Source organism: Ictalurus furcatus, chromosome 11 (assembly GCF_023375685.1).
Source record: "Ictalurus furcatus strain D&B chromosome 11, Billie_1.0, whole genome shotgun sequence".
NCBI classification, from domain to species: Eukaryota; Metazoa; Chordata; class Actinopteri; order Siluriformes; family Ictaluridae; genus Ictalurus; species Ictalurus furcatus.
This window is the reverse complement of record NC_071265.1, coordinates 20,777,551-20,789,341: the sequence shown is the minus strand read 5'-3', so window position 1 is coordinate 20,789,341 and position 11,791 is coordinate 20,777,551. Positions and strand designations below refer to the sequence as shown.

At 35.8% G+C, this 11,791-nt stretch overlaps 1 protein-coding gene across 1 annotated transcript; it reads left to right on the top strand.

Moving 5' to 3' along the window:
• The first annotated feature begins 3,884 nt into the window (after window positions 1-3,884).
• On the top strand, window positions 3,885-9,306 carry LOC128614558 (immunoglobulin-like and fibronectin type III domain-containing protein 1). Its single transcript, XM_053635961.1, has 10 exons — window positions 3,885-3,933; window positions 4,442-4,564; window positions 4,772-4,911; window positions 5,822-5,921; window positions 6,006-6,037; window positions 6,243-6,485; window positions 6,579-6,692; window positions 8,421-8,583; window positions 8,663-8,953; window positions 9,032-9,306. The coding sequence occupies exons 1-10, from the start codon at window positions 3,885-3,887 to the stop codon at window positions 9,304-9,306; spliced, it is 1,530 nt and encodes a 509-aa protein (XP_053491936.1).
• Window positions 9,307-11,791: the final 2,485 nt, after the last annotated feature.

The window sequence follows — 11,791 nt, the reverse complement described above, 5'->3', positions numbered from 1 at the left end:
CATAATCTTTATTCATTGTGCAGCTCAAGCTTTTCATTTCACATTGCTAACAACTCATTAATTTATGTCACAATGCCATTTATTCACTAGAGCATCCCAACCGGAGTGCTGTCTGATCAGAGCAGGGGTGCCTGAAAAATCCTTCAAACATTTCTAAAATGCTAAAATGTGTATAAAACATTTAATATATATGATAAATCAGGCTTAACACTGTCTAGCATTAGTGTTTGTGTAGGGTGCCACAAATTTTTGAAAATGTTCAAAGGGTGCCATGACTGAAAAAAGGTAGGGAAACGCTGAACTAGAGCATGAGCTTTATTTCCATTACTACATTTTACTCTAAAGTTTACTCAGGTTACAATAAAGCAATGTTACATCCATCACAAAGCTCAACTTGATAGTGTGGTTCATCATCACCTCAAAAAATGATTGAGTGACAAGTTCGAATCTCGTTACAATGGAAAATTTTAGATAGGCCAGGCTTTTCTTTTTTTTTCTTTTTTTTGGCTGATTTAGCGCAATCAGACCCCTTATTTTTCATCTTTACAATGATACCAACATCATGTAGAGGACAGGGCCTCAAATTTAGTAGGGACGCTAGGGACATGTCCTACCAGTATCTAGCCTATTGAATTGTCTCTAACTTTATTTAACCAGGAAAAGTCTCATTGAGATTAAGAATCTCTTTTAAAAGAGCATCCTGGCTGTTTGTGCAGCGGCACAACTTGTGGTACACAAACGATTAACAGATCTCGTTCTCTACTACAAGTCCCGCCTCTCTCACTTGCTAATAGGATTGGCTTTGCCATTTCTTGCTAACGTGTGCGAGGCTGTGGCTACATCTGGTTGTACAAAGTGCCAGAGCGCCGTCAATTAGTTGCATATCATGCAGGCTTATGTGAGGTACGTGCGGAAGACAGTACTTGAGGAAGACACCACCCTTATACCAACAGTTCTGTTCTGTGCACGAAAATACAGGACAAATCAATCGCCTCTCATATTGATTCAGGGACAGTGCATGTTTTCAGTACGTGACAATCCCGTATTAACCGGATGAGTGGCAAGCCTAAACATTAGTTTGTGTGTGTGTGTGTGTGTGTGTGTACTTTGACTTGTTGTAAAGTGGCTCCTAATGCCCACCTTTCTTTTTTTGGCTGCCATCTTGACTCAGCATATCACCAAATTAGCCTAACTGTCAAACACACACACACACACACACACACACACAAACACACACACACAAGTGGACATTAAGAGCTACTTTACAACAATTCAAAGTGTACACCACTTCAATATTTTCTCACTTTGTAATGTGTAGAGTGAACAATAATGGTAATAATAATACTTAACTAATCCATAAATGTTTTTCCTCAATGTTCATATGGCATGCATCAAAGTGTTATTTTGTCTGGTCAGCTGACATTAGCAGTCCTGCCAGGTAGTATCTCAGACAGAGCAGGAAGAGAGGCAGGTGGAGAGGCAGGGTCACAGGTGAGGTCGAACAATGACACGGTCATATGTTAGTAGTGAAATTCAGTATTGTGACAATGTGTGTTTGAAATAAAAGCTTTGAACAGGCATATGTTGTTGTCTCTGCAGACTGCTTTTATGTCCCCACCAATGTCAAAAATCAAACCTACGCCCTTGGTAGAGGGACAGTTTAGATGAAATCAACAGCGAAATATTGCGTCAAATTTTGTTTTCCAGCAGAGTTTTTCAAGTGTGATATCAGCAGCAAAGAACACACAGATTGATTTCCAAACACATTCCAGCACTCGATCACCACTTTGTAGCGTGTTTAAATAGCTACAAAACAAATGGTAACAAAGGTCACTGATGTAGATATGGTTTTATTGTGATGAGAATATATACATAAGGGGGGAATTCGAACGCACAACTTCTGGCACAGTAATCCTACCATCTACTACTCGACCACACTTACCAATAATTAAATGGGAATATTTAGGTTATTTTATAGCTTTGTTTAGCTATTAAATACATTAAATGATTAAAATAAATTAAATGATAAAGAATGTATTTCAAACAAGTATTTGAAAACCTTTGACTTTTAGTTTACTTTTTTTAAAAAACTACTTTAACTTTATTTATTTATTTATTTATTTATTTATTTATTTATTTATATAAACTATCTTCATTAAATAAACTTTTTCTTTTGAATATTGCAGAAAATGTTTGTAAAATAAACCGGAATTAGCAGAAATAAACAACAACATTTTAAGCTTCCAATAAAAACAGATAATGATATTTATGATAATTAATTACAGCCATGTAAGAAAGGGAACACTCCTTACAAGGGTTTCGGTTTGGCATTGAGGTTCACATACGGGAATACTTGAGTCCATGCGCCACCTGGTGGATATTCTGGGAAGTGTAACAAATGTATTTAATTCTAAGACACTGGTCTGACTAGTCCTGAGGGTTTCTGCGGATTTCTGCATGATAGGCTTCCTGAGCCTGCATATGAAAAAGGGCATTTTTAAAGTCCACATCTGTATTTTTGATACTCTTTTTATACTAAGTTATACTCTAAAGTCTAACGTGCTCTTTTTTTTATAACTCGTAAGCAGGGTCTGACTGGGAGAAAAATTCAAGCCGGGAGTCAAATAACCACCCAGGAAACCAATCCAGTAATCAACAATAAATACCGAGACCAATATTGTAATCAACACTCACGACCAATGTATTAGGAACCTCCGCACATCTGCCCATTCATGCAAATATCTAATCTGCCTATCACGAGGCAGAAGCTCAGTGCATAAAATCATGTAGGCACAGGTCATGAGCTTCAGGCAATGTTCAGATCAAACATCAGAATGTGGAAAAAAAGTGATGTAAGTGACTTTGACCAAGGCATGGTTGATGGTGCCAGATGAGTTGCTTGGAGCATTTCAGAAACTGTTAATGAAAGAGGGGTAAGAGAAGACCAGGAATGCTCTAGTAACTCAAATAACCACTCTCTGCATGTCTAAACACACAGTTTTACCCAGTTTTAAAATTGTGTTCCTAATAATTTGAGTGTATCTCAAAAAGAAAAGCACGAGTTGTTTACATTTAACAATAATAAAAACAGATGTGAAAGTGATCTCCTGAATCTCCCAATGGCCAATCCAGGCCAGATGTTCAAATTCCATCCAATCTAATTATTAATTTATTCAAGTTAAAGCATATTATTCATTGCCTACCGTGAATTAGTTAATACCCACAGTAAGACATATAGCAAGGGTGTGTCTGGGCCCACAGAAACATCAATGTGAGTTTTAAACTTCACCATATCAGATGAAGTCTAGGCTACAATGTCTTGATTAATATAGTCATTATAGTCTAATATGAATGTCATGAGTAACAGTTCAGAAAGCTTTTGTTTTCTCTGAATACACACAGCAGTAGGACCAATTATGTTGTAGTTCATGTGGTTAACAAGTTGTAATGCTGTGCTTTAAACTAAAGAACATGATTTCAAATCCCAGGACCTTTATTCTTGATATCAGGTCACAGTTGTAAATTGTTAGCTATCTACAGTATAATTAACTGCATGAATGGAGGAGTAAATCACTTGCTGGTTAAAAAATTTTTGGTAATTTTTGGTCTGATTTAAAACAGGTTCTTAAATCTGAAATAGTCAGGAAACTCACTGGTAAGTCGTGAGTGCCCCTAAAGGGGTTTTAAAGCCATCTATTTATTTATTACTCAAACAAGATATTAACAAGACTCCTGCCTTAATTGTATACAAACTCCAGCCAGCATGTATCAATCACTTAATAGCTAATGCAGTATCAAAGTTTCAAACACTTACACCATGCCTTTCTTGTACACTTTCAGATATCTTTTGTGATTTATCTGTTTCTCTGACTACCATTTTAAAAATGTTGCAGAAAACTTCAAAGATGACAGATCAGACATCTGAAGGCCAAGGTAAATGTATTCTATTTACAAATGGTATTTTACTAAGTATCTACCACTGTTGCGCTTTGCCACAAACCAAAAACCTGACCAACAAAATCCTACTGGTATGGCGCAGATAAAATATACCCGAAAAAAACTATCTAAGGGTATGTTTAGAGGTTTGGCCTTTATCACCACATAGGTTTCTCAGTGGGGCAGCTACAATCTGGATGACTGAAGCTCTTCTCAGCTCATTTGTAACCCTTCATAAAAACTGTAATTATATCTGCATTATTGACTTACTTTGCTGTAAAATGTAAAGGACAGCTATGTTAACTCAAATAAATTCCTTTGACACTGATTAATGCAGAATTAGAATTAATGAAGGTTTAGAGCTCTCTCCTATTCTCTCAATTTTTGCACTTTAAACTTAAAAACAAACAAGTAAAAGCTTTATAGTCTTCAAATATTTACAATACTCTTGAATGCTTAAGATGACACTGGCATGCCAATCACTTTTGTTCATTTGTATTATCAGTGGGCATCAAGAAGAGGTCCAAAGTACCTGGAGTGATGATCACTCAGTTTGTAGAAGAACTTCCGGAAGGAAAAGCTCATCCAGACTTTACCCGCAAACCCATCGCTTTGACCATTCAAGAAGGTATATTTCTTTAACACTTCTTTATCACTACAACACTTTATAATACTGCTCAATAACTCATAGGTAACTCCAGATTGTTATTTTATTATTACTTACTGAGTCATTACCTAGTAATTATTAACAGTTAATAGTAGTATTGTTCTTCCAATATAATTTGGGGAAAACCACACTACATTACACATCATGTTCATGTTTCTTGTCAAACAGGTAAATTAGCTATTTTCAAGGCCATTGTCATAGGGGATCCAGAACCTACTGTCACATGGACCAGAAATAATGGCATTTTATCTGACCGACAGAAATATCAGACTAAGTTCGATCCCATTTCTCGAGAACACACAATTGAGGTAAGTACATTATATATATATATATATATATATATATATATATATATATATATATATATATATATATATATATACACACACACACACACACAAACATATATATATATATATATATATATATATATATATATATATATATATATATATATATATATATATATATATATTCAGCAAAAAATGTCCCTTTTTCAGGAGGCTGTATTTTAAAGCTAATTTTGTAAAATCCAAAAAAAAGCTTTACAGATCTTTATTGGAAAGGGTTTAAACAAAGTTTTTCATGCTTAACCATAAACAATTATTGCACATGCATCTGTGGAACAGCGCTTAAGACACTAACAGTTTACAGGCGGTAGGCAATTAAGGTCACAGTTACAATAGCTTAGGACACTAAAGAGACCTTTCTACTGACTCTGAAAAACACCAGAAGAAAGAAGTCCAGGGTTCCTACTCACCTGCGTGAACATGCCATAGGCCTGCTGCAGGGAGGCATGAGGACTGCAGATGTGGCCAGAGCAATAAACTGCAATGTCTGTAACGTAAGATGCCTAACACAGTGCTACAGGAAGACAGGAAAGACAGCTGATTGTCCTTGAGAGATGGAAAATTACATGCAACCATGTTTCCCCCAGACGTGATCGAGAACTTGCAAATGCCTTTGTGGAAGAGTGGGGTAACATCTCACAGCAAGAACTGACAAATCTGGTGCAGTCCATGAGGATGAGATGCACTGTAGTACTAAAGCAGCTGGTGAACACACCACATACTGACTGTTGCTTTTGATGATGATTTGTTTGGGGACTCATTATTCCATTTCTGTTCGTCAAATGTCTGTGAAACTTGTTAGTTTATATATGCAAAAGAGATAAGGGCAATTCTGAAGATAATCCCTGCTGGCTTTTTTGTGTTCTAGATGCCCAATGTTTCTCCAGAACAAGCTGACACTTACAAGTGTTTTGCAACGAATGAGTTTGGCAGAGCTTCTGTCACTGTTGTATTAAATGTTATTGAAGGTATGAAATCTGATATGACATCTCGTGGTTACATAAATAACTAAATAAATAATTTCAAATGAGAGTAATATGCTTGCATTTCAGTGGGATACAAGAAAGACAAAGCAAAGAAAGCTGTCAGTGAGTGATAATAATAATAATAATAATAATAATAATAACAACAACAACCATCACCATCATAATTATAATAATAATCATATAGTGAGTATCAGGTCAGAGAGTCATTTTCACGAGTTTTTCTTCCAACAGAATTGGAACCGAATGAACTCAAATTTACACTGAAAAGAAAAAGGTCCCTTCACATTTACACTGTCATTCTAGTCATTCTATTTACTTTCTGTTCCAGTTTCTAAACTTGTTTTCTGTAATATCTACAGTAATGTGTGCCCAAAAACTGTACAAAAAAAGGAGGGAGAAATTGATCCCAAGTTCTGGGAGATTTTACTTAGTGCCAATAAGAAAGATTATGAGTGCATTTGTGCTGAATATGGAGTGACTGATTTCCGGTGGATGCTGAAGAAACTAAATGAAATAAAAAGAGAAAGACAAGAGCAGCAAGCTGAGGTATTTCAGAGACCTTCCAGATAATGAGTTCGATTCAGTTTGAAAATTGTTCCATGTTGTAATGAAGGATCTTTGCTGTCCTCCTCTGTCCAGTTTGTGAAAAGCATTTCCAACCTGAAGCACACTGAAGTGAAATCCAATGGCACAGCATTATTTGAAGTTGATTTGGACCTTGTAGACCCAAGTAGTAGGATATTCATTTACAAGGTAAGATGACTGAGAAGTACTACCCATCTTAACTGATACAGTTGTGGTTGGAAGTTTACATACACTCATCATAGATAAGAATGTCATGGCAATATTGGGCTTTCAATAATTTCTTTGAACTTTTCTTGTTTGGGGACTGAATGATTGTACAACATACATATTTAATTTTAAAAAACTGGTTTGCAAGTTTTAATTCATTTGGGGTTTTCTGTAATCAACACAGGACCAAAATTATACATACAGGGTCATAAATATACATACAAGCACATAGATTATTAATTCAATGGTATTGAAAGTTCCAAAATGTCCTTTAATTTGCCAAGACCAAGGCCTCTTAATTTCCTGTTAGTGATCATGACTGACTAAAGATGGCAGCGGTGCCATCTGTGCCAACATAAAAAGGGTTTGTTTGACAGCAGTCATTGGATTGACCAACACAGTACTATGGGAAAGACCAAGGATCACAGTGCAGATCTGAAAAAGAGGATGGTGGATTTACACAAGTCAGGAATGTCTGTTGGAGCCATTTCTAAAAAAAAAATTGCAGATTCCAAGATCATCAATTCAAACAATTGTACATAAGTACAAGTTATTGGGAAGTGTAGCCACTTTGCCAAGGTCTGAAAGAAGACCCAAAAATGTCATCCTCAGCTGAGAGGAAATTGGTTTGGTCAGGAAAAACCCAGGAACCACCAAGGCACAGGTCTGCCATGAACTGGAAGCTGCTGAAACAGCAGTGTCACTGTCTACAGTCAAGCGAGGTTTACATCGCCATGGAGTGAAAAGGCTGCCGTCCAAGAAAGGAGCCCCTGCTTCAAAATCGGCACCTTCAAACCCATGTAAAGTTTGCAGCTGACCATGTGAACAAAGAAAAAGCCTTCTTGAGGAAAGTTTTATGGTCAGATGAGACAAAGATTGAGTTGTTTGGCCACAATGACCAGAGGTATGTTTGGAGAAGTAAAGAACACTGTACCAACTGTTAAGCATGGTAGTGGTAGCATTATGCTCTGGGGTTGTTTTGCTGCCAGTGGAACTGGAGCGTTGCAAAAAGTGGATGGAGGACTACCTGAGAATTATTCCGCATATTCTAAAACCATTAGCCAGATGGTTGAAAATTGGACACAATTGGGTGTTCCAGCAGGACAATGACCCCAAACACACATCAAAGCTGGTTGTGGAATGGATAAAGCAGGCTAACAATTAAGCTTTTGGAATGGCCTTCCCAAAGTCCTGATCTCAAGCCTATCGAAAATTTGTGGACTGTGCTTAAAAGTCAAGTCAGGGCCAGGAAACCAATAAATGTCATTGAACTTTACCAATTCTGCCAGGAAGAGTGGTCAAATAGCCAACCAGAATTCTGCCAGAAGCTGGTTGATGGCTACCAAAAGCGTTTGCTCGAGGTGAAACTTGCTAACGGACATTCAACTAAATATTAGGTGTGCTCTATGTATCATTTTGACCTTGTGTTGACTACAGACAACCCCAAATAAAAATAAAACTTGTGAATCAAATTCTTAATTTTGTTTTTTTATTAAAGATGTACGTTGTACAATCATTCTGCCCCAGAAAAAGAACAGTTCAAAGAAATTATTGAAAGCCTAATATTGCCATGACATTCACGTTCATGATGAATGTATGTAAACTTCTGACCTAAGCTGTACATTCATCATGAATATGAAGTGGCATGCACTGAGGTATTTTTGTTTGAAACTTTGATTCATTGCCTAGGATGGAGAAATGATTGAGTACTCCAAAGACATTGAGATAAAACACAGCCTAAAACAAGTGGGCAAGAAGTATATGTTTACTATTAGGGACCTCCTCCCTGATGATGCTGGCTTTTATCAGTTAGATGTTGAGAATGTGACCATATTCTCCACTGACCTTAAGAGTAAGTGAAATATTTACAGTAAATAAGCTCTATGTGATGTTCATCATAGATGATTATCCTACTAATATATTTCTCTTAGTTCCAAAGGTGGAATTCCTTGTAAAGATTCAGGAGGTTATAGCTATGGAGAGAGAAGATGCAGTGTTTGAGTGTGTTCTATCTAATCCCTTCTCAAAAATTCTATGGGTGGGGAAAAATGTCCCTCTGGAACAGGGAGAAAAATATGACATAACAGTTTCAGAAGACAAGCTGATTCACCGACTGGTGGTTAAAGACTGCATGCTGGTGGATAAAGGCATATATGCTGCTATGGCAGGTATCAAGTCCTGTAATGCCTGGCTGGTAGTGGAGGGTAAGATCATGCTCCCTAGTGTAGGTGATAGATAAAGATAAAAAACAAAACATGATAATAGAGATACTAATCTTCTATATCTATTTTCCATTCTACATGGCAAAAAGAAAGTGCGAAAAACAACGCAGGCAGGAGGATCAGGCCTTAATCTGACAGAAATTGCAGCAGAGCAGCGAAACAAGCTGCAGAAAGACAAAGCAGCGATGATATCAGCCACCAAAACAGCTATTCCAGAGAAAGCAGCAGCAGCTTCTACAGATAGCAACACTTCTGCATCTGCATCAGGATCTGGCATTGGATCTGTGTCTTTTGGTATTTCTGCTTTTGAGTCTAGTGCTGGTTCTGTACCTGGTTTTTTGACTTGGTGCTAGCCCTGACATTGGAAGGACAGGTAAAGATGGACTGCATTATATCTTTAGTCATAATAAGAAATAATTATCTATAATAATTTCATCTCTACCAACATATTATGATTAGAGGTATAAATATCCTTGTAAAATATCTATGTAAAATAAAATAATACTATGCAAGTTACAGTGTGCAAAATAATAATAATGAGAATTTCTAACCTGTCACTTCTTAAGAAAGGGAGTTACTGCTGTGAAACCTGTGAAATGTTACAACCCATGAACTACTAACTGTAAAAAATAAATAAATAAAATAAAATAAAATAAAATAAAATTCCAAAAGCTTTTTTAATGAATAAAGGCATTGAAATTGAATAGATGTCCACATGTAATTATACAATTAGGCATAAATTTAAAATGCTGTTTTTCATGCCCATGTAAGATGTACAGTGCAAAGTAAAGTTTCCGATTAATGACAAAAGCACAAAATGATACAGATACAGGGTAGCTTGTCATTTTTTATACATGTTATTTATGTTTGTTATTTATTTGGGGTTTTTTTAGCCACTGGGTGGCACTCTAAGAATGCTCTAGACTACGGATGTAACCAATAATGAAAACATTATATTGACTGAACAGATAAGGTGTTCTAAACAGATACAAACAAACAGAAAGGATCACAGGTTGATCTAGTTCACAGTCATCTAATTGAGTATATATGTTTGGATTGCACATTCAGCCACAAAAGCATTAGTGAGGTCAGGTGCAGAGTCCACGTTCCAGTTTACTGAACTTGTGAAAGTGAAATCTTAATGCCACAGCATATAAAGACATTCTAGACAATTGTGTGCGTCCAACATTGTGGCAACAGTTTGGGGAAGACACACATATGGATGTGATGGTCAGGTGTCCACATACATTTGGCCATATAGTGTACATAACTAGCATTACCAAATGAAAACTTCTGTTTTGTTCAAATCAAAAGTAAGGTTTTTTGAAGCTACTTGTCTGTCACAAAGTAAACTGAATATGAAATCACTAGTAGCAGTACCCAGTAGATTTGTCAATTTCGTGTGAGATTATTAAGATTATTATTATTTCTTATAATGATCAACATTCATTGCAAACTCAGCCTCCAGTAAAGGAAGCTATCAAAATGGACAGTGTTGCAACATAATTAATCAACATTACTTATTTAACAAACATGTAATATGACTGACAAAATGTAATAATATTATTATAATTTATGCCTAATATTTAACACTAATATTTAACTGCCTATTGTTTTCCAAGACCAAATTTTGCACATAGTCTATGAAACAATTTTTTTTTTTTTTTTTTTTTTAAAAAGGAATCAATTGTAAGAAATTAACAAAACTTCTTAACTGTATTCACAATATAATCTTTTCTGTAAGTATGCTGAGTTAAACACAGGACCAAAGTGTAAAATTCAACATGTGCATGAAAATCGTTGTACAAAATGCTTGTGTATTAACAAAAATTGTCAAGACAGAATGCATTTGTCAAAACACGTGCAGGAAATAATGCAGTTATTTGGGTGCAATAACTTTGTGATTTGGTATTCATTATACACTCAAATTGGTGCTCTAGAAAAAAATTATGTTTGTGGCCATTAGGTAAATAGCCAACAATTCCATCTGTGCTTTTGTTAGATGATCAAGCTTGCCTGTCCAGCCAACTGTCAGAAGATAGAGCCCATGGCAAGCCACCAGAATTTGTCACTAGACTTAACACTGATAGAACTAATGGAGTTTGTTCCAATGATGCAGAAAAGGTAAGGCACTCATATATAGTCAACTCCAGAATTATCTGCATCCAATATATACAAGTAATATTTTCAGCAGGATGTAATATATTTTTATGTTATCACAATATTTTAATGCAAAAAAAGATTTCTTTAGTAAAGCATTGATTTCAAAAAAGTAAACACTCCCCAAAAATTATTTGATGAAATCTACATGCATGTAACCACATATTTATACCCAGTACATAAGGTTAGACAAGTTAGATATATTTTTGTCAAGAATTGTGTCAATAATTTTGCCTAATGTTTTTTAGAGAAAATATTATTTTAAAAAGAAGTTATTGTGACTGATTTTTGCTGTAGTATCGGATGTAAGACATTTCTTCAATTTTTGCCTACTTCCTTGAAGGGTGCCAATAATTCTGGCACTTGCTGTAAACGTTTTTGTACATTTTCAATCTTATTCTTATAATCTTATTCACAATCTTCTGAAATATATTTGTTTTTGTGCCCCCCCTAACCCCCCCCCCCCCCCCATCAGTATCAGTATTACAGAATACTGATAATGTGCTTCTTGTTGTCAAAAACGACTCACTACAGTGTCTACAGTGACTACAGTTTGGAAGCTATATAAAGCTGTTTGTCCACTCCAGTGTTGTGTTTCTTTAACCTTACTACATGTAAGGCAATCATTGGCATGAAAAGATGGGTTACATTTATATATAGTATTCACCATAGTAAAAT